The sequence below is a fragment of the Xiphophorus hellerii genome, chromosome 15 (assembly GCF_003331165.1).
Source record: "Xiphophorus hellerii strain 12219 chromosome 15, Xiphophorus_hellerii-4.1, whole genome shotgun sequence".
NCBI lineage: Eukaryota > Metazoa > Chordata > Actinopteri > Cyprinodontiformes > Poeciliidae > Xiphophorus > Xiphophorus hellerii.
The window spans coordinates 11329377-11353589 of record NC_045686.1 but is presented as its reverse complement, the minus strand read 5'-3'; the positions used below and the strand labels follow the sequence as shown (position 1 = coordinate 11353589).

At 37.5% G+C, this 24213-nt stretch overlaps 1 protein-coding gene across 2 annotated transcripts; it reads left to right on the top strand.

Moving 5' to 3' along the window:
- The first annotated feature begins 601 nt into the window (after positions 1-601).
- reps1 (RALBP1 associated Eps domain containing 1) lies at positions 602-24014 on the top strand. 2 transcript variants are annotated; one of them, XM_032586258.1, is made up of 19 exons: positions 603-1301; positions 5633-5756; positions 9063-9292; positions 10987-11149; positions 11249-11388; positions 13847-14009; positions 14576-14639; positions 14730-14884; positions 16354-16475; positions 16773-16853; positions 17174-17261; positions 18292-18393; positions 19550-19610; positions 19948-20146; positions 20243-20437; positions 20564-20653; positions 21742-21896; positions 21993-22098; positions 22618-24014. In XM_032586258.1, the coding sequence occupies exons 1-19, from the start codon at positions 1149-1151 to the stop codon at positions 22684-22686; spliced, it is 2460 nt and encodes an 819-aa protein (XP_032442149.1). In that variant the 5' UTR covers positions 603-1148; the 3' UTR covers positions 22687-24014. The 2 variants fall into 2 exon arrangements, with proteins under 2 accessions (XP_032442150.1, XP_032442149.1); XM_032586259.1 differs by lacking the exon at positions 16773-16853 and having other exon boundaries at positions 602-1301.
- The last annotated feature ends 199 nt before the right edge of the window (positions 24015-24213 follow it).

Sequence of the window (24213 nt, the reverse complement as noted above, 5' to 3'; positions counted from 1 at the left end):
AATTTCTACAGAAGCTGAAGAAATTATATTACTCAAAGTAGATTACAATTGTTTTGTTTGTATGACCATAACTGTTTGTAACTTCCTAAAGTTTTATGTAAACAAAACATAACAGCTAATTAGCGCCATTGTACATAGAAAAAAGGAGTAAATTTCTACCAAAAAGTTAGACATTATGAGATTAATCTCGAAAATTTTCTAGAAAAACTTGAAAATTTCTGAGTTTGAAAACTCAAAAGATTTGCTGGAAAAAATCAGAAGTTTTGAGACTTATCTTAGAAATTTGTGTGGAAAAAACATGGTAATTTTTATGTTTGAAAAGTTGAAAAATTACTAGAGAAAAGGCTGAAAAATTGAGATTAATTTCAGAAATCATTATTATTTTTTAATTTCTTAATTTGAAAAGTTGGACATTTTCGACTTGAAATTTTCTAGAAAATTTCTGTTTTTTCTAGCAAAGTTTCGACTTTTCAAACTCAGACACTTCTACGTTTTCATCTAGAAAATTTGAGATTTTTTGGCGGAAATGTACTTTTTTCTATCTGCAATGTCGCCGTTGTATATGCAAAACGGCCATTATTTTGAAGGGTAAACCGGAAGAGGCGCTCTGCCTCCGGGACGGCTTGACAATGACGATAGGAATGGCGGCTATGATTACTAGAGGAAGGAGCACCAAGACCCTGAAACTTTACTTCTAACGGCCCAGTGGAGGAGTCTGCCTCGGACCAGGATCGGAACCACCATCCTGACTCAGATCCGGGGGAGAAGTCGTCTTGTACCGCGAGATCAACGCGGCTGATGCCCACATCGAGGAGGCGGACGCACTTTGCTAGTTTAGCCTTCTGTTCGAGCCGCTGACTTTGATTCAAGGTAGCCGTGTTAGCGGTTGGCCACTTTGGCTTGGCTGCCCAACAAGTTAACTAACTGTGTGAAAGCTATCCTCGGCTGGGTAACCGTGCAGGGGTCAGCGTTGTTTACCAGGATACAATATTAGGGACGTTCGCGGAGCACAGTTTTACTGCTAACCTCACCGTTAGCCGACTTGGGATCCTGAAGTCTCATCCGTTTTCGGATCCTGCCCCAGCCATTGGCTAAGGGGGCTAATCAACGGCCAGCTAGTCCGCTTTCCTGCTTCACTCGGTACGACGATGGAAAGCTTAACGCTGAGTGATGTCGAGCAGAAATACTACTCGGAGCTTTTCGTCTACTGCGACACGGACAACACCAAAAAAGTGGCTTCTAATGGGAGAGTTCTTGACCTTTTCCGGGCGGCTCAGCTCCCCAGTGAAGTTGTCCTGCAGGTAAGCTAACAACAACCAGGTAGCAGTTTGCTTAAACTCCCAACCACCTCGTACGCCGCACAAATAGATGTTTATACGGAAGATGTATTAAACGGTGTTGCCTGTCAGAGTGATGACCTGAGGTTAGCCAGGCAGGTTAGCAAAGCTGCGCAGCGAGAGACACACCTTCCTCCGGCTAAAGTTAGCCAAACTACACGGCTATGAATTAACTTCTCAGCTTCAGACCAACAAAATAAAACCTACACAGACCCGCGAACCTCAGTAATGCTACATGAAGTCAACCAACATGGCTGGTAATAAAAATTCAAAAGGATCAAATGGAAACACAAACGGCTTTAATAACCTTTACGTTTTATTAGTATCCATAGACGATCAAAACAAGTTTAAGCCCCAAGCTGAACTTTATTGGGCTTTTTCTCCAGTAAAAGCCCATTTCCCACCATTATAAGTTGAACAGAATCACTCAGCTGCAAACAAGGAGCAGAAATGAGTAACAATTCTGATTATAAACATGTGTTAAAGAATATAACAATTTTATTTAGTATTATAAGCAGCTACTGTATTTGGCAGTTTTTAAATACTTTCAAATTTGAACTACATTTACTATAGAAAATAAAGTGTACTAAATATCCCTTAAGTTTATTACTAATTTTCATTTATACATACTCGTTTTGTGGATTAACATCTTTTTTTCACATGTGTGGTATAATAAACTGATATTAAATAGTCAGGCGTTTATAACTGTAGTTTTCTGTAGTTTAATATGAGCGATGCCCCTTTGGTAGCCACACCGTGCCTCTCTATATTTTTAACACCTGGAAATATTTCCAAACTACCAAATTTATCTCAAAGGTGAGAAAAGTGTAGGAACCTTCTTTATTTTTATACCGTAAGAGGTTTCTTATACCTTAAGAGGTTTGTGATGAAGAATTGAACAGCTTTGAAGTTGTAACTTGATACAAATAACCAGTTAATTCCTAATTTTTAGCAACCATTACTAAAGTTGTTCTTTGATTCCTTGATATCAACCTAATCTTGTCAAAATAAGTGTTATACAACATAAAATAATCTGTTACATTTTCATCCATTGTAAGATGTAATGTTCCCATCAGGCTTTCAGCTGACTGCTCAGTGTTTCCTCCCTTTTCCTTCCACTGATATCTGCCTCCCTGTTGTCAGGGTTGAGCTGACATGCTGAACACACAGGCTTTATGTCACCGTGTGCACTTGTTAATGTAACTGCAACATCCAGCTTCAAGCTTAAAGAGTCTTCACCGCTGATCAACCCTCAAATATATTTTGGTTTTATGATCTAGTTGTGAAATTGTATGTATTTTTGCTTAAAGGTGGCATTAATAAATCTTGATCATGGGATACAACTATTGGGAAGCTTAACTGGAACCAATCCTGTGAGATGTTTTAAAAGGTTTTAAGTTGGTGTTATTCTTATCATTCTTACTAAAAAACAACCCCATTGACTAGAGTAACACATTCCTTGCTTTTAAAACATGTTTGGATATTTAGAGAGGCACCAGTTATATCAGTATTGAATTTAAGTCATACAAAAACAATGTTTCTATTCATAATATGCATCAATATTAATTTTAACATCTTAAGATTTTATCAAATGTTTTCAGTCCATGTGCATTGATTGTTTTAAGTTTAATATTTAAAAAAAAGTAATAATAATGGTATCGGATGATTGGTCTGAGGCATATAAATGGATATTTTGGAAATGTTATTTCTGATGGACTCCAATATAACAAAGAACATGCAGTAGATTTTTGCTTTTGTTTGTTATAGCCATTTAAAGAAATGTTTTAATCCTAAGTCTAATCTCCCAAATTAAAACATCTTTTATGTTTCACTCAGACTTAATTCGTTTTAACATCTTAAGATTTTATTTTTAATTGTTTCCCTTTGGGCATTGCATTTCATATACATAATTTTTGTGGTTTTAATTTTGAACAACCAAACAAAGTTGGTGTCGCAACGCTCTTTGGCAACAACTGGTTGGCTCTGCAGCCTCCTCCACCCTGTCTGTTTCTGTGCAAATAATGTTGAATTTCTGACCGCATGCATATCTTTAGGAACTCCTCAGTTTTCCTTTGACTTAGTTGTGCTGCCTGATGATTTGCCGAGCGCAGGTGCAAACACGGAGATGTTGAGAGAGCGTATTCAGCTCCTGATCTCTGTTAACTCTGAGTCCTGAGCAACTCGTCTGAGCTGCAGCAAACCGTTCTGGTGTGACTCGGCGTCGCTCAGCAGGCCAGTATTTGCCGTTTGTGAGTCAGCATCCTTCTCAAGGTCAACAAGGGGAGGCTGTGTGGTGGAAGAATTGCAATCCCTCTCTAGTTCGAAAATCCACACTGGGCGCAGTGTTGATGCTCCAGTGTCATGTTGTAACAGGCTGAGAAAAGCGGCTGGTGCTTTATATGCTTATACACACACACACACACACCCACAGACTGAGATTAGGTCCTTTGTCAGCAGGAGAGGGATCAGTCAGCTGTGGCGGTTCCCAGTCCTGAAGGACTCCCACTTGAAGACTTGTTCTAACGTTACTAAGCTGAACTCTCCTGATATCAGGCGGCTACAGTTTGCATTTCTGGTTGTGTGAATCCATGTTGTTTCTGGTGAACGACATTTCAAACATTTTTCAGATTTCTCCTTATCTGCCCACCCTGAAGGACTTTCAGATCAGGAAAGTTTGGACGCAATAACCAATTTTACTGGACAATAAATTGTCCTAGAAGTTAAGATAAAAAATGATTTTGTTGTTTTGAAACCAATTTGAAGTAATACAATGATAACGGCATAATAATGCAAGAACACATTCTCAAAGATGAATAAACGTTATATTCTAATGAACATTTAACAATAAATAACATACACACAAAACAACAGAAACGGCAAATAAATGAATTATGAAGGCTTTGTAAGCAAAATTGTCCCCAAAAAAGAGACCAAAGCACCAAACTTATCATCCGGTTTTTGGTAGAAAGTAGAGCCGTTGTAAAAAATATTTTAGTAATCAAGTATTCTATCGTTTATTCTTATGATTAATTGAGTAATCGGATAAAACAAATTGCTAAAATAAAATATTGGTAAATCTAACATAACAGCAGTATCACTATCGTATACACACATCAGTCCTATTTTTCATGTTTGAGCTTCCCTAACAATAACTTTTCTGTAGTTTAAAAAATTAGCCTCTAACAGTAATATCTCACTTTCTAAGTTAACCTGAAGAAAAGTTATACAAAAATCTAAAATTATATGAAATTTAATAATAAAGAAGCAGGCTCACAAATAAACTTATTGACAATGTCTATACTCCAGCTTTTAGTTTATGTTTTCATTTTCAGTCAATTTAATAGATGACTTCTCACTTTGCCCAGACATTTATTGCTTTTGTGTCATTGTTAGCGACGGCATTTGGTTCCTTAGTCACACAGAAACACATCTACCGGTTCTGTACCGCCACGATGAGCTCCGCCACCCATTTGTTGAGACCGGAGTGATATGAAATTAATATTCCAGTTTGTCCGTAAAGCTACACTTACGTTAAGCATCAACTACAGCACAAGGCTGTTGAGTCTATCTGCTCACCTCTATGAATACACCCGCTGCGCTCTTCACCGCCACCAGGCAGCAGCTCAGGGAGGAGAAAGGCTGCCGTACTCCAGGCATCGCGCCAGTTATTTTAAAGATACTTATTGGTCCCCCGAAAAACGATAAAAACTCGGACATTATCATCAATCAATAAAATCCTCCAAGGATTGGAAATTGGACATTATGCTGCTAACACTTTGCTTTCATCAACAACTCAGAGGTGGAAGTGAGAGCATAATCACCCGACCACAACACGGTGCGCAAAATAATAAAATATGACTTAACGAAGCTTCGAGGCAGATAATTTTCCTTGAGGAATTTTAATAATTAAGCCACTTGAATCATTTGAGGAATTGTTTCAGCCCTAGTAGAAAGAGAAAAACGATAAATCATGCAAATGGAAATTATTGTGCTTGCTTTAATTTATCTTGCGATTCATTGATTTATTGCTTATTGCAACAGGCCTAATCAAGTTTATGACGTCTGATCATCTGCTAGCGAGAACGCTAACAAATAAGAGAGTCGCTATTGGATAAAAATACAAAAAGTGCGATACTGTTTGGACAGTCATTGTTTTTGGGTAGAAACAGAAGTTGAAGGTGTGGATTCTGAGAGGGAAGTCCAGCTGAATACAGTGTTGACTGTTCCTTATCTCTGTGTGTGTGTGTGTGTGTGTGTGTGTGTGTGTGTGTGTGTGTGTGTGTGTGTGTGTTCAGATCACAGAGTTGTGTGGAGCCACTCGGCTGGGTCACTTCGGACGCAGCCAGTTCTACATTGCTTTGAAGCTCATCGCCATCGCCCAGTCTGGGCTGCCCCTCAGGGTGGAAAGCCTCAATTCGGGTGAGTTCAAACTTGAATATTCTCATGTCAGTGCTGCGCCTTTTATTAAAGCCTCTATTTGCATATGGAGCAGGAATACAGTAAACAACGATGTTTACTTTGAACATAAACTGCTTGTGGAAAATACAATCTCCCAGTTTGTAAGAAGAATCTGCCTTGGTTTGTTTTGGAACAACTGGTAGCATTTAAATTCAGAGTTTCATAGAGAACAGTTGTAATTTTCTTCAAAAAAAGAGAAAATTGATCATCAAACATGTTGACTGGCAATTTGTTTATAGAAACATCATAATCCATTTTATTTATGGTTTCGGTTATAAATGGCTTTTATTTCTGTTTGTTTATTTTGGTCGTGTTTGTTTTGGATATTTGAAATATTTTCCAGTTCTACTGTGAAGTGTTCTTTGCAAAATTAAAGTTATGCCATTATAACTTGAAAATGGTCTCAAAACAATTATAATTTATTGCTATAATTATCGTCCATCAAACGTGTTAGTGTGACAGGTATAGCTACAATTAAGTGATTTTAGTTATCAATTATTCTATCAATTATTCTGACAACTCTGGAAAAAAATATTCGCACATTTTGCACATGTTTCATTTAAGCCTTTTTATATACAATATTAGAAATATATTAAGAGATGAGAATAAACAATTCAATTCCTTTTTTAAATAAGAAAATGAACATTTTATTGCCTAAAATGCAGCAACACAGTATTCCTTTAGTTCATGCTTGATTATTTGTAGCAAAGGTTGCGTCTGAAACTAAAAAAATATTTCTAACATCAACATGTGAAAAGCTCAACAGAGCTGGTGATTATTTTTTTGATTAATAGTTGAATATCAGAAGATGCTTAGGAGATTTTTTTTTTACAGTAATTTTAACTGGGTGAAGCTAAAACCATGACATTTAAGGAGCTTTTGGTGGAACATATTTACAGACAAAAGGTTTTTTTTTTATCTTAAATGCGATATGTTTATAATTTCTGTACAGTTTTGGCTTAATTTTTGTTCTGAATCTGTTCTTTCAACTTTTTTTGGAGTGTATTTACTCCTCTCAATTGTTTACCCCAGAAAACCTGCTAAGCCCGTCGGTTGTGCCCTAGGGCAGTTACTCATTCAGCGGCCCGTTGTGTTTTTCCAGTTAAAAATGTTTAAAGTTGACATGAAATTTGAAAATAGTACTTGATAATTATGTGTTATTGGAAGATTAACACCTGGGCTATAAAGTCTTAAAAATGTAAAAGTTTTATAAAGAGTTAAATAAATAAGCAATGCTTAGGCTGGTGGGGGCACAAGTAAAACCTGGTGGCCCACCAGGCTCATAATACATTGGGAGAAACCCTGACTGTATCATTCCTGTTTGCAATTATGCACTTCATGTTGCTTTGTTACAGAAATCTGAATCAAATATATAAAACTTTGTAGCTGTAGCATGATTGAACATCTTTGCAACATGGCTTCCTGTTTGGTTAAAGCACCCAAAGTTTTTACTCTTACTCTGAGTTCATGTTGGGCCCTGAAATATTGCAACATGCTGCAATGATTTCATAATTTGAACATTTGAGGAAGCGAAGCGACCACTTCCTTTTGCTATAAAAGGACACATTGTACCTCAGGAAGGTTATTAACTTTGTGGACGCTTTGAAGTTAAGATTCCTGATTCAGTTGATACTGAAGAGGGGAGTTCTGGTTAAAAAAAGTTACTTTTGTTCCTCAATAATTAAATGTTTGGCATTCCAAAAAACATTCACACAAACATTCAGCCTCTCCAACTGTTTCAGCTGATTTATTTTTCGAGTTTTACAGAAAATACTTCTTTAGACATTTCTTTATATCATAAACTAAGATACATAGATTTTTAACAACTAGAGGCAACAGAATGCATCATGGATATATATATTTCTAAATTAAATTTGGCTTTTCAAGAGCGGAAAGAGACATGATTTGATTTGCACATGTACAGTAGGAGGTCTGCTGGGTTTATTCAATTTATTGCTAAAATCAGATCATGAGAATAGTTGTCCAGACTGATGATGGAGCAGAAATTTAAGACTTAATTTAATCTCTTAAAATAAGAGATTAAATATCAGGAGACTACAGCCATTTCTGAAAATTGTGATGATAATATACATTATGTTCAGTCTCACACCTATAATATCCAAATAGGTATAGGTAATATGAACTCGGGTTGTTTTATTAATGCAACTTTTCTACTTTATTAACGTAATTTAATAAAGTCAATCCAGTCATTAGGATACAATGTCATTTTTCACTTTTTCCCAACCAGATTCTTCAAATGAAAAAAATTTGTTATAATTAACCCACATTTTCCTGACTCTATACTTTCATTACAATTAAACGACGCCACCTACCACTTTCAGTTGGAGTGAAATCTGTTGCGGTTTGAACGCCAAGCGAACTGCAAATCATTCCAAAATCAGGAAGTGGACTATAGAGCAGGGCATTCTGGGTAAACACAACCAAAACAAACTCCTGGTGAGTTGTTGTCTTTTACTAAACATAAGAAAAACCCTACAACCGCTACACGCTGATGCTACTCCATTTTAGTTGCGCTCATTTCTTCTTCAAACGTTTTCATGTTGTTTCTTTCAGTAGCTTTTGGTACAGCGCCCCTACAGGCGAGGAGGGGAAGAGGTTTTTCAAAGGTTTTTGGTTTGTTTGACTCAGTGCAGTGAGAAAGCAAACTGCACCAACTGAAAAATGAGTCAAATGTTGTAATTATGATCTCCAATCGAGCCAATGTTGCTCAATTTTTGTGAATTCTAAGATTTTAAGTTCAATTTGTTTAATATTTGTCATTTTATAATCCAAAGGTTAACTATGTTTGATTTGTTTCACGTGTTTATGGTAGCTTTTAACGCGTTTATGGTTCGCCAGGTTTTGCCCTCCTCTTTTTAATCTCCTCCTGTTTTATTGCCCTTTCTATTTAAAGACTATAACACTTAAGATGTAACTCTGAACACTTCCGAGCAAATATTAGCTTCCATATTTTACTGTAATCTTTTAATTTCACACAAATAAGCTGAGCTGTGCAGAACAGATCAGTGCTTTTTATTTTGAGGAAGCAAAAATCTCCACTTTGCTCCCATTTTATGGCTTTCCCTCATTTTACAAGCTATAATATTGTCAGCTGATGCCTACCACTGTATGACTCGGCTCAAAGCGTAGACGGACTACTTACGGACACATTTTCAGCGCCTGTGGAAAGAGATTTGATCATCACTTTTCGTGTTAAGACACCTGGATTTGGTTTGATTGAATTAATTTTTTCCTTTACTTCTACAGTCAAAGATCTGCCGCTGCCCAGGTTCGTGGTGGGGAAGAACGAGGCAGAAGCGAGGCACGCTGCCCTGTACCAGGACGCAGACAGCCAAGGCTTATACCCGGCGCCCGGAACTGCTTTAATACCCAGACCGCCGGGCCGGGGTCTCCAGAACAAGAAAGGCCCCCCTTCCTCCACTTCACTTCCTGCCCACGAGGTCATCCAGCCCCTGGCACCCAGCATTGAAGCTCAGGTTGGTAACAAGACAGCAAATACTCTTATTTCTCAAGTCGTTTGCCAACAAAACCACTCAGATAGTAAATCTGGATGACTTTTACTAGTGTGTTCTTCATTTTGAAGAGTGATATACAATATTTCAAGTATTGGTACTTTATTTTCCTGTGGGTGTTTGATGATTTGTTGATCAAATTGCTTTTTCAGTGTTTTGACTTTCCAGTCAGCCAAGTAGATCTTTTACACGCCGGTTATCTCTAAGTGTTTTGAAATGCTCATTCACTGGTTGCTTTAACATCCTACATGTGAAATGAAGCAATAATTCACTTTTGAATTCACTTTGAATGCTGTAAATGGGAGCTTTTATTTAAATTTCACATTTTGCATGTTTTTGTACTTTAATTTTACTGCAAAAACACAAAATCTTACCAAGTAGTTATGGTCTAGTTTCTAGGGCAAATACTTTAGTACACTTAAGATAAGACATGCTAACTTAAAAGTAACTCCTCAGCAAGATATAGAGGTTTGTTTTAAGTAAATAATTCCTTAATATTGATGGAAAAAGTGCTTGTTATATTAGCAGATAATTGAACTAATAATGTGTGAAAAATGTCTTATAAGTTAAATAATCTGCCAATGGATCTGGTACTTTGTCATCAATATTAAGGAATTATTTACCTAAAACAAACTTCTATAGCTTACCAAAAAGTTACTTGTGAGTTAGTTTTGTCTTATTTGAAGTTTGTTAAAATATTTGCACTAAAAACTAGGCAAAAATTACAAAATACTTGAGTTTAGTTTTTCGTTTTCTGCAGTGATGGATTTCTGCTGCTTCTAAAAACATTACAAGTGTTTAAAAAAAAACAAATATGTTTTTTGGTGTCTGGAAAATGAGCCGTTTCAAAACAAAAAACAACAACTCCAGAATGTAACGTCACAAATCAGCAGGCGTTGCCCTGTTACCTAGCAACCCCAGAAGAGCTCCAGCTCATTGCCTAGCAACCCAGGTGGGATTCCAGCAGTACTAGAAGCACTGAAAGAGTGTTTGCTTTGTCACACTAACACAAAAAAATTAAGTTAGTTCAACTAACTTCTCTTTTGTCAGTCTGAAGTGATTTGAAGTAGTTGGGTTAATTCATTAATTTTAATCTTAGTTAAACATAAAGTCATAAGGTCAGATTACTATATCTGTTTTGCTTCCAGTTAACATAGTACAATTATGTGGAACCCGTCGAAATAAAAATAATTATGTTAAGTCAATGATTAATTTCGCTGTACAATGCCTGCTGAAAAAAATTGTGTTTTGTTGTTGGCTTACCATCCACAAACCACTTGCTGCATTCTTCTTGGTTGTGCAGGAGGCTCCACTTCTGCTTTTCAAGGATGTAGGATTGTTTTATTGTGCATTTGTTTTCAGCCATTTGTAAATGTTGATTTTTGGGGGTGTGGCCAGCAGCAGCTTATTTGGATTTAAAGTGACAGAAGCCCTAAAACAGTTCAAAACTAAAATCAAATTATCTAAGAAGGATTATTATGAACATGTAGCCCTATCCTAACATTTTCAAAAAGCACAATAGGTCACCTTTAGCATCCTTCAATGTGTAATATAGTTGATTAGAGCACTTCAAATGGTGTATTTTACTAGAGAATATATAGATTTTTAACATTTTGTCAACTAAATATGTGTGCGATTTGCTTCCATATAATTCCCAGCCCGAACCGACGTCCCCGGTCATCTCCCCGCACCAGTCTCCCCCCACATCCCCTCACTCTTGGAGAAAGCACAAACGGCAACACAGCGGAGGGAACGCAGACAGGCAACAAGTGGTGGCTGCAACCGGAGCTGTGTGGACGCAGTTCAGAGAACCACAAACAGGTGACGGTCACAGAAGTCCCTCTACAGCCGCTTGTGTTAATCAGGGCGTCGGAGGGCTTATTTTTTTAAACATCCTTTGCTGTGGTTCCTCTCTGCCAGGGCCAGTGACCGGTGATGGCATGTGGTCGTCTCACTCGCCCCCTCCTCCTCTTCCCCCAAGCCAGGAAAGCTGGGTCAGTTTCACAGCAGACACCCCGCCCTCCAGCACGCTCCCAGCAATGCACCCGTCTTCAGTCCAGGTAGGGCAGCGGCACAAAACACGCCACTCATCTGACTACTTTAAAAGCACAACAGACCCAGCCCTCACTTTACATGATGTCAGCCATTTTGGATCCTTTGATGTTGTTTAAATCTGTGTAGAAATCGTCTCTCTGAGAAGATTTAGAACCCAGTCAGTCTATAACCAGCTTCAATATGTTCAAAATACAAACAAAACTCTATTTTGACTCTTTAAAAATAGCACTATATCCATGCCAAATGGTTTTTATTGTCATATTTTTATTTCTTTTCTTGTGTTATTTTGCATATTATTACAATATTATTACTATCTCACTTCCTAATATCCGTTAGATATATTGTTTAGAAAAATTAAAATTGGCTCATGCTATTAGCACCGTGATCTAGGCAAACAGGACTGCTGTTATATTCAGTTTATCTTACTATGTATCTAATGAATAAATAGATCAAGTGCATAAGTTAATTTAAGGCCTTAAAATGTAATTTGGCCATAAATAGATGTTACATGTTGTTGTGGCAGGTCTATTTAATTTTATATATTTTATGTAGGTTTTGCTCTATCAGGCAAAAGTTTGATATGAGTTCAGACTATGTATTCATTTTTCTCAATTCTTATTACTATAGTGACATTAACCAATATCAACTTATATAGTATTGTTTCTCAATATTGTGCAGCCTTAGTGGATTTTCTCTATATATAGATAACTAAATAAATTCTATTAAATTATTTTTATTTGTATATTTGAACAAACTCTCTATATGAAGGGGTTTTGTGTTGTATAATTTTATCTGTAAAGGCAAAACCTTCTTTAATAATTATTTTAAAAAAATCAAAATAGATCTCTAGTAAAATCCAAATCCTTCCAGAATTTTTTTGTTCAACTTGTGCTCAAAGTGCACGTTATAAACTACACACCAGTTTTTAAATTGTGTTAATAGGCCAAGCAAAACCGGAGTTATGCTAATATAAGTAAACCATATTTTTCCGAAGGTCAGAAATGTCAAAAACCGGCTTTCTGGTTATGTGAAAGGGCTTCCAAACGTAAAAAACGAAATGCAACATTAGATTGCTTTGTTTGTGGAAATCTCAAATCTTCAATAAATAACGATGGGCTGTGTTTTGTTGCTAAGAAACGAAGTAAAGTTGTGCATGTAACCGTGAAAGAGAAGCGGAACGGAGTAGCGGTGCAGCAGCAAAAGCAGTGAGATCGCGAAATTAATTCAAAGTTTGGATATCGGAGCGACTAGTGGCATCCACTTCGTAATTTGTTTTTAGCTTAGTGGTTTCTGTTCTGTATATAAAGGATTAACTGAAGAATGAACGCGCAGCAGGCAGTGGCGCTCTGTTTTGAGCTGGAAAATGAAGAGGGGAAACCCGCAGCCGCGTATCAGAGACTGAGAGTACGATGAGATCCTAGCAGTTTGAGAGGCAGCTACTCAGAGGTCCAACAGGGGAACGGCGGCGCTGCGCAGCTGCAAGAAGTCGATCACTGCGGGGTGAGGCAGAGCCACTCCCCCAGCAGCTAGTAGTAAACGGCTTACAGCCACGGCTAACTCCGAGAGCCAAGGTAGAAAAACCTTTTTCCTAGAGTCCAAAAGACTTTTTTACTCCAAAATGCAGCCACACTATGTCCAAAAGAAAAACATAAGTGCAATAATTTGCATATTGAGAGTCTACAGAGGCTGATAATCTCCCCACTCGGCTCACAGATCACTGTTGAAACTTTGAGTTTTATGTCAAATCCACATGAATTAAATGACAGAAACTAATTTTCTCACTGCATCTTTGATTCATTTTGTTCAGCTGTAGACTGTTAGACTCTGTCCAATCAGAGTCAGGTATTGTAGTTGGTGCTTTTAATCAGTTTTTAATAAATTAAATCCAAGTCTATGAAACACAAAATGTCACTAAAATCACTCTGTCCTAATAAAATCTTTCAGAAAATCGTAAAAGTGCATCGAATCGTGTTGAATTGTGTCGTTCGCCAAACATTGTGATACATATTGTATCGTGATCAGAATATCGTACCGTGAGAGTATTGTATCGCTACAGCCCTAGAAATGTATAGGAACTCTTGATTTGAAATTTATTTAAAACAAAAATATCTGCAGATACAGTGATTATCTTTCATTAGATAAGCCGGTGGCTGCAGTTGCTGCAAACATAAAACAAGAGAAATGCAACACAGTTGTGTCTTTAAACATCAGTCAGCGTTTTCTGCCCCTGCTTTGTCAGCCGGCGCTGCTGAACTGAGACTTCAGCAGCTATTTTAACGCTTCAAATAAAAGCTTGCGTCTAATTGTAGACAGAATTCATTTCTATTTTTGGTTTTTGAGACATAAAAACCATCTCCATGTTTCAAGTCACTGACATTTTTTTTTAATTGAAATTTCTCTTCAGTGTTGACTTTAAAATAAAAAGTTTTTGTTGATTTTTAACTACAGTTGTGTCGCCTGTAGGAAAGCACAACGATACGAACCGTGGCCTCGGCTGCGACGACCAATGAGATCCAGCGACAGTCCAGTGGCTACGACGATCCCTGGAAAATCACAGACGAGCAGAGACAGTATTACATCAACCAGTTCAAAACCATTCAACCGGACCTCACTGGCTTAATACCTGGTAGGGAAAAACCTATAAACTCTCAAATAAAGGTTGTTACAGAGCCCCCTAGTTTATCTCATTTGTGAGATATCTGAAGTTTTATATCTTTTTCTTTGGATAGAAATGGACCACAAGCCTATGTGCAAAAGCAAAACATGGGATTTCCATCTCTTTCCATCCCTTCTAAGATGGAAACAAAAACTTTCTGTAAGAAGAAGAGAAAAGAAAATGCATCCATAAAGTCATCTGACAGTTTTGATTGTCTTTTTGTGTTGGTGGTCTGAATGGTTACTAATGGCCAACCTTACACAAACAGACATGAACATGCAGTGAATTAATTGATTTTCAGTCAGTTTTTTGCACCAAAGAGTTAAGAAAATATAAACACGTTTTCACTGAGGCTCTTTAAATGTGCATCTATTTGAAATTTTAAATTGACTTTTGTGACTGTATAGAAAATAGACCTGGGTGTATTTCCTTACTGCGAGGGAACGTAAAAGAAACATTTTTCCCCATGTCCCTTATAGGGCTCCGTAGGTCGTAACAAAGTCAGTGTTTTAAATGTCACTTTTTGTGTGTTTTAGGTTCAGCTGCAAAAGAGTTCTTCACTAAATCAAAACTACCAATTTTAGAGCTGTCACATATTTGGTGAGTTATTATTATTATTGCTGATGCTTCCTGCAGCATTGCATTCAAACTCAGGACCCCAAACCCGATGCTTTTTTCTGTTATTTGAAGGGAGCTGTCGGACTTTGATAAAGACGGAGCTCTGACTCTGGACGAGTTCTGCGCTGCTTTTCACCTCGTCGTGGCCAGAAAAAACGGCTACGACCTTCCAGAGAAACTTCCAGAGAGTCTCATGCCGAAGCTGATTGATCTGGACGACTCAGCAGGTTTGCTCATATTCTGCTGACTCGTCTGTCTAAGCTGATGTGCATTTTTATAAGCAAAGGCTTGATGATATGCTAAGATAGGGGTCTCCAAACTTTTACCCCAAGTGATCCAAAATTGTCGACTCAAAAGTAGTAAAAAAAGCTATCTAAAATCAGGCGACTAAAGTAGCTCGATATTTATTGTAAATCCAAATATTGAAAGCGATTTTTACATATTAGGGCCATTGTAGATAAGAAAAAAAAGGAGTAAATCTCCGTCAACAAAGCAGAAATTTTATAAGTAGTCTCAGACATTTTCTAGAAAATTTCTAAATATTTCATTTGAAATTCAGAAATTTCCATGTTTTTTTTGTTTTTTTTTGAAGAAATTGTCTTGATATTAATCTATAAAAGTTTTTATCTAAAAAAATTCTACGGTTGAGTTTTTTGGCATAAATCTACTATTTACTACTACTTTTGCCTATTTGCTGTATTAGAAGAAAGACATTTAGTTTTGATGGAAGAAATTTCTTTTCAGTAATAAGAACAGGATTTGGGTCACTTTCTTTCACAACGCTTGCTATGTTAATTTTTACTTTTGTTAAAACTTGGTTATAAAAAGACAAATACTTTGTGTTGTACTTTACATTTTCCTGTGTAAGAAACTTATGTTAATAATAATTTTCACCCTGATTACAAATTAAGTCTCCTTCTGCATCGACGAGCCAAATTTGTATAATTTTTGAATTGTGGTTGTGGGCCGCAAATAATCAGTCCACAAATGGCCCCCGGACCGCACTTTGGACACCTCTGTGCTAAGAGATCAAAGGAGCCCCTTTCATTTGCATTAAAGAAATTCTTGAAAACAAAAGCAAACAGTGTTGCAATTGTGTTGTTTGTCCGCTTGAATCGAATTCTAGTTCGTAGCGGACTACAGAGCAGGGCATTCTGGGTAAATACAACCAAACCAGCCTAGCCTAGCGTTAGCGGGAGAAATGCCTCATGGTTTGTTTGTTTGTTTTTTACCAAAGACAAAACAGAAATCCTACAACCGCTAAAATCTGAAGCCACGCCATTTTTGTTTACGTTTTGTGTAGAAGGAAGTTGCGCTTGTGTCTTCTTCAGAGGTTTTCATGTCATTTCCTTCAGTAGTTATTGGTGCAGCGCCACCACAGGCGAGGAGGGGAACAGGTTTTTAAATTAGTTTGGATTGTTTGACTCGATGCAGTGTGAAAATGTAACAAATGTTGCAACTTGACTTGTACCTGTTAAAAACCTAAATATGTGATCCAGTGTTTTGTTGGTAGCTGGAGTTTAGATTTTGTCACTATTTATGTTTTTATTCATATGAAGGACAAGGAAGACAGAAACCTCCGTTTTATGTGATTTGTTTTAAAGATTTAAATTGTCTTGCTGCTGTGTATCTCAAGAAATGAGGGTTTTAATTTCAATGAGTTTTTTGCTTCCTGGTTTTTTCTTCCCGTGTCCAGAAGTTCCTGAGCCGGCGGCTGAAGTCGGGTACTCGGCTTCGCCGGTGGAAGTCACTCCCAATAAATCGCCCTCCATGCCTTCGCTCAACCAGGCCTGGCCAGAGATGAACCAGAGCAACGAGGTTCAACCATCACACCTCTACGTTTTTACACTTTTAAACTCAAACCTCTGTTTGCTCTTTGCTTGGTTTGCATTTGATTCATCCTAATTGCTCAAGATTTCATCTCTTCTTTTTCATCATTAGACATAATTATTGCTAATTCAGCACCTCTTCCTCCCTCTTTGGGACCGTAATGGTAGTTTAGCCTAGACAGTCGCGCCCAAACTCGAGGATTTTTCAATAAAAGTGTGATGTCACTGTTTCCGGCTGACTGACATGTTTGTTGTTTTTTTTTTTCTTACTGTCTGTCTCCTGCAGCAGTGGGAGACGTTTAGCGAGCGCTCCTCCAGCTCACAAACTCTGACCCAATTTGACTCTAACATTGCACCAGCTGACCCTGTAAGTCAATCACTTTGCATGCACGGTTTCACAGAGTAATGCACAGACATTAACCCTTCCTGGTTCTTTTTCTATCTGTATCATCCTCTCTGTGCATGTTGATTTCTGATTCGACTTCTGTAGGAAATCGGCTCATTTTCCTCCAGCAAACCAGATATTCCTTAAATACTTAAAAAATAAATCTTGTGCTCGAACATTTATGCTTGTAAAATGGCACTTTGTGTTTGAAATGGTTATTATAAACCACTAAATTGAGGCAATAAAAGAATCAAACTCCCTGTTTTAGCCTTGAGTTCATTATGTGGATGCGTGTCTTTCAGGACACGGCCATCGTCCACCCAGTTCCCATTCGGATGACTCCCAGTAAGATCCACATGCAGGAGATGGAGCTGAAGAGGACGGGCAGCGGTACGACTTTTCTCTGTTTTCTGCATTTGTTCCCACACTTTGTTTCCCTGCTTTCTAAGGATAAAATTAAACCTCATTCTGACTGTTTGGGAAAAGATGTTGGAGTAGGGGATGTGACCAATAGAAGAAATGGTTTTGAAGGCTCTTTTTCGGGGATTTGCTGTTATAGTTCAGGTATTATTTGGACACATTGTTGCCACGGTTACACATGACAGCTGTCCGGAAGTAAAAAGAAAAGGAGTAAAAATCCTTAAAGTTGACCAACATCAGCAACTGGAGTGAATAATTGCTCCAAAAAGCAATGCAGCAACCAGAAAAGTTGAGAGCAAATGAAAAGGTGACAGAGCTGCTCTGACATGATGCTGCCATGACCGGCGCAGGATAAAACGGCCGTGAAGGAATTTTTATTCCACTCTTTCATTGCAGATTCGTTGTTAATTTGGCAACATTAAAGAATTTAACAAGAAATGACAGTTGAGCCTTGCATCTGAGTTTAATTTGAGTCTGAACTTTGACTAGGTCATTCCAAATTATTTTTCTTTTTGAGACATTAAGAGTGTGACTCTGGATTATTGTCTTCAAATTCTCTTAAATTCAGAAACTGATTCCTGAATCTGCAGAATACTTTCCAAAGAGATCATATTTTCTTTTCTTTTTTTTTTTTTATCAGAAGCGAGAAGTTTTGTTTTTTCTTTTTATCTTCACTTCAGTTTTGGCCTGGGGACTTTTCATTAATGCCATTTTTCCCTGTTTCTTCTTTCTTTACTGTAGAGTCTTGAACTCTGACCTTAACTGAGGAAAGTGAAGCTTGCTAAGAAACATCTAAACAGAGATGTTAATAATTTTCTCATACGTATTAAATTTAATCAGATATTAGCTTTAATATTTGCCCTAATTCTTTATCTATCTATCGAATCATTTGTGTTTGGCAAAAAAGAATAAAAGAGAGCAAATACTACTTTACAGCACTGCAGGGGAAAGAAATTTCTTGAATTTATCTTTTCATGAAGTTTTCATTTTATTTTTCCAGATCACAATCATCCTACTAGTCCGCTGCTGGCAAAACCTCCAGAACTGTCCGAAGAAACCAAACTGCCTCCTTCCATGAAGTTTGTAGCTGCCAACACCGTCGGTGAGTGGCCAAAAGGTGGCGCTAAAGCTCCTCAGAAAGGATCGAGACATTAGGACAAAATGAAAATATGCAACTTTTATTTCTTACTGTTTTAGTCAATATTCTTAATCTGAAAAATTAATTGTAGTTCTGGTTAAAATTTGTACTTTATGGGTTTGTTGAGTCATTTTAACTGAACCACTTGAGGTGATCATATTGATTACAAATTTGGTTAAAATCAAAACCAATTTGTGAATTTAACTACATTTAATCATCCAAAAAGAAGTCAAACGGATTTGTAGAATTTCTTTTATTTTTATGGTTGAATATGTAGATATATTAATAATATAAAAAAGTATTTATTTATACTTAAACTACTATTAACAACACAGATTAACTCTTTTTGCTAATTATGGGATTGAAAAGTCAAACTGGTTTTGAAATAAAGGGATCAGTGGTGTGGTTATTTTTTTGTTTTTGTTTTGTTTTCAGGGTTTGTACAGGTGCTTAAAATCCTTGAAAATGCTTGAATTAGGTATTTTCAAGGTTTGGAAAGTGCTTGATTTCTGAAAAACCCTTGAAAGTGCTTGATATTCAAACGGCACAGTTTTGTAGCAAAGTGCAGTCCATCGTTTGATTAAAGACCTAAACTACAGTTGAAACTACATATTTTCAGTCACCTAATAATAAAAAGACACATACACATTTTTTTTCTCACTGTCTGAAGCTAAATTAAACTAAACTTGTTTTATTTCTATTAAAATCACCAAAATGATTTCTATTTACTAAAAGCCTGAAAATATGGCGAGAAAATATTTGAGATTTTATTTTACTTTTTTACTTTTTCTGTATTTTGTTTTTAGGCATTTAATTTGTTTTGATTTTGTGTTTCGTGAGTTATTCATTTTTGCATTTGAAAGAAAAGGTTGACTTGTACTTTATATGTAAATTATTAAAATTGGGGGATTTTTGTTAAATTGGTGTCCTATGATCAGTCAGGTCTATAAAGTTTGTGAGACGTTTCAGAACATGAAATTTTGTTGCATTTTAGTTTACTTTATACCATCACAAGACATCATTAATAACAGTAATAAATGATGTCATATAATGGTGAGTTGAAACTCTTGTTTTCCTGTGGGAAATGTATTTTACTGGTTATTATTTTCCTCTTTTATAGGTGATGGTTACAGCAGCTCCGACTCTTTCACCTCAGATCCGGAGCCAATCACAAGGCAAAGGTCTGTTTTTGTTATTTTATAGTTTAGAACTAAAAATTTCAGTTATTCTCTGTAATTTACAACAATTTCATTTTTATTGGCATAATTTCACACAAGTAATTTAGCAAAATCGCATCTGTAATTGTCATACATTCATTTTGTTAGTCGTGGGAGAGAATCCCATGTCAGGAAATTATTTTATTCTGCATAATCACCTGTTACCCAGTTATTTTTACCTGTAACAAATAAATATTTAATATATAAAATATTTCTAGTTTCTGTTTGGATTAGTGCTAATTGAATGATAAAATGTAAATATTTTATCCAATCATCCGTTAAGTGAACTCTTTGTGTTCAGGTCTCAGTCGGGTGCGTCTCCAGAGGCGCTGAAGGTCGTAGCCCCGCCCCCTCCGCCTCCTCGCCCCCAGCAGTCCCACTCTCGCTCATCGTCTTTGGACATGAATCGCACCTTCGCTGCCACAGCGGCACCAGGCCAGCCCCAGCCGTCTGCGATAGCGTTTCCTCCTGCGGTGCCGCCTCGACCGCTGCCCACACAGGTAATCGCGCTAAAAGACCGAAAACAAACTGGTTTTACTTCCTGGTAATGTTACAAAAGCCTCCACTGATCCATTTCCTGTCCCGTCCGCTTGCAGTCATCAGTACCGCTCACTGGACATCGTGTGGAGGCAGAGGGTGTCCCTGCAGGGGGCGCTGTTCTCACCACCACCTCCCCGCAGCAGATTCCTCAGCAACCCAACTTCGCCGACTTCAGCCAGTTTCAGGCATTTGCTGCGTCTGAGCAGCCGTCCAGCCTGCCGGACATCGACAAGCACAGCGAGGCGGGACAGGTACGCTCGCACCTGGCCGCAATTATTCCGATTTTTTTACTTTGTTGTGCTCGTGAAAATATTATAAATTTCAATTTCCTGTGTAATTACTAAAAGTACTGATTTTGTGTGTGTGTGCACCAACAGGCGGACAAGATATCAGAGGGTGCCGGCCCTTTAAGAACAGTAAAAAGTGACGGCCCAGCAGATGAGAGAACATCGGCTACAGTCAATTCTGTAAGTCGATTCTTAAACTCTATACAGTGTCTTACTAAAGTATTAAAATTCATTGAACCTTTTTTATTTATCCTGTTACAATCAGAAACAATGAATTTTATGTGATGGATAAGATGTTTATAACACAAAGGAGCCATTTTGCTCCAAAGAGGCCAGATACTCTATCTAGCTAGCTATCTATAGCTATAAAGATGAATGGATAAATAGATAGATGGATAGATAAGTTGATATATAATTTAGCTAGATAGGTAGCTAGTTATCTATCTCTTTCTCTCTATCAATCTATATCAATCAATATATCGAGTTCTATCTATATCTATCCATCTATCTGTATCTATCTATCTAGAGTTGTCTATCTATGTCTAAATAGATCTGTCTATATAAATCAGTTGCATTGTACAATGGGTGCTGTTGTTGACTTACCATCCAGAAACCACTTACTGCGTTCTTGTTGGTTGTGCAGGAGGCTCCACTTCTCCTTTTCAGACTTGTACGGTTGTATAGTTGTGCATCTTTGGGCAGCCATTTTCAGATATGTGCATAAATGTAGAGTTTAGGGGCGTGGCCAGCAGCAGCTTATTTAGATTAAAGTGACAGAGGCTCTAAAACAGGGGTGGACAATCCTGGTCCTCGGGGGCCGGTGTCCTGCAACTCTTAGATGTCTCCCTGGTCCAACACACTTGAATCCAACAGCTGAATCTCCTCCTAAGTTCAGTCAAGTTCTCCAGAGTCCTGCTAATGACCTCATTATTTGACTCAGGTGTGTTGAAGTAGAGACACATCTAAACGTTGCAGGAGACCGGCCCTCGAGGCCTGGAGTTGCCCACCCCTGCTCTAAAACAACTTTTAGAAGTGAGCAGAATAAAATCTCATCATCTAAGAAGAATTTTGTAATCAATATGTTTTGTATGCATAATCGATCGCCTTTAAAGTTCAAATAAAAGCTATGAACGCTGTAATAAGATACTTACACTGTACATTTTAACATTTTAAATGTACAGTACATGTTGTGTGTATTTAATTTAAGACACAGTGCTTTAACTAGACCGTTAATCCCAGTCAGTGACGGTGCTTTACTCTCACAAAAGGCCAAGGGTTCCTCAGGCCCTCTGGCTCCTCCACCAAAGCCCGTTCGGCGGCGGTTGAAGTCTGAGGACGAGCTCCGACCCGAAGACGAGCAGATCGGACCCCAGAAAGCCGCCGCCATTGCTGCGCCCCTCACCTCTCAGCCCTCCATCTCCAGGTCTGAACCTTCTGTCTGTTAAAAAGCTTCCAGTGTTTCCAAGCTGGAAGCTTGGAAAGTTTAGTGGAAGAAAAACAACATTTTCTGTATCTTTAGATCGGTTGGAAAGGACAAAAAGGCAATTCAAGCTTCCATCAGAAGAAACAAGGAGACAAACACAGTATTGGCTCGACTCAACAGTGAACTACAGCAACAACTGAAGGTAAAAACATTATAAAAAATTAACTGGATGATCAATTTTCCTAGAAATTATTGCAATAAACGATAATGTAGTCATTTTGAGACTGTTATGAAGCGTTATTCTGTAAATAATGACACTTTTAGTGCAACTTTGCATTTAAAGTGTTCTTATTTACCCAATGGCGTTTCATGACAACAGTTGTAATCTCGTTTATGTTCATAACATGTTATATCACAGTTATTACAGTGTCATGTGCGTCTTATTCACACCCTTTCAAATAAAGTGTTACCAACATTTTAAACGTCTAAAAAAAATTAAACAAATGAAACTGATTATGAAATCTTAACAAAACAAGATTTCTGGTAAAAGTTAGGAGTTCTTCTACAAAAAAGTGCAAACTAGTTTTCCAAAATGGCGGCTTTTCAATTCTAATGAGCGTTATTACTGATGTGAACTCCAAAAACATCTTTATTTAGTGTCTTTACTGCTTGTTGTGGTGATCTTACATGTTTGTTTGCTGATTCCTGTCGATGTTTTCAGGATCTGCTGGAGGAGAGGATATCCCTGGAAGTGCAGCTGGAGCAGCTCCGGCCTTTCTCCCACCTCTAGCCGGACACACGGAGCAGAACTCTGCCGTAACTCCGCGGCGCTCTCCTTCCCTCCGCTCCTCTCGCCCTCCGTCGTCATTTCCCCGGTCGGAGGCCGCCGGGTGTTCCGTTAAACGAAACCCTCTCCCTCTTATCTGTCGCACAGTCTTACCAACAAACGGAGAAGAGAGGAGCAGATTTCACCACCCGGCACTTTTCACATCTCTTTTTTTATTTGTTTTGTTTTTTCTGAAGAGGATGACGAAAAAAAACGGCGAAACGTGAAGACGAAAACGCGTTGTTTCTGAAGATGGAGAGGCCATCTTCAGAAACAAATTGTTGTGTTGGTGTGACTGGTTTTTGTTTTTGTTCCTCTTAAAGCGGCTTAATTAGAGGTTTGCACCAGAAAGTCCAAATTGCAGTTGAAAATTTGGTTAATTTAAGGAAACGGAAAAATTTGTTTACTTTTTGAGGGAAACGGTAAAAAAAAAAAAAATACAAAAAATCTGGTCAGTAATGTTCAGAAATAGTTTAAAATCTGATCCATTTTTATTCTAAATACGTAATGAAACTTTGACCAAAGAAAAATTCAAATTGAAGTAAGGTCCTGTGGAAACATCATAAGCAGTTAATATCTTGCTGTCAGTAGATAACTCTCTTGACGTTTTCATTTAGTATAAATCTAGGTTAGCTACTGGACAGTTTAAAGACCAAAACAACTCTACTCTAAGAACTAAAAACATAAAAATGCTATTTTTATTTCCTTTTACCAGTCGTCAGGTTTACATTTAACGGTTATTTACACAGAAAAAGGTGTTAATTCACAAAACAAATCCATGTTGGAGGTTGTGCGCCCCCTATAGTCTTCCTACCTGAAACACACTCTGAAAATGCAACATGTAATTTATTTAATAGTCAAAAAAACTGTCTAACTAAGCTGCATAAATAGCAAAATATTACGGCAGTTTAAGTTGATGCAGTTTTATTTTAGGTAATAAATTGAACCAGAAATGCTTTACATCTTCTGTTCTCGGGGAAGATGAAAGGTGACGGACTGCCTCCAACATCAATTTTCTACTTGACAAATTTAAAGGTTCAGAAAATAGTTTTTGATAAAACATGGACTTCAGCTCCAACTAATCTGTGTTTATGCTAAATAAAGACACAAAGAGAGTCAGCTGCAGTCTGTAAAATATCAAACACTTCCATTGTTTTAACTGAACTTCACTTAAAAAAAAACAACAATAATTTTAAATACACCTGCTGTAGATTTAGGCAGAATTAAAAGAGAAATGACTGTTTTTAAATGTCTACCAGCTGCAATAAAGACTGAAAATTGGACCGCCCAAAGTTTCTCTTATTGCTTTTTCATCAAATTGACAAATGTGGCGTAAGCAGCTTTGTATTTGATGTATAAGAACCGAATAAAAGATTTCCTAAGTGAGCTAGTTTCTACAACGGCGTATCAGGGTCACTGTAGACGTAAAAAAAGAGGAGTGGATTTGCACCAAAAAATCTCAGAAATTGTCTAGAAAAACAGAAAAGTTTT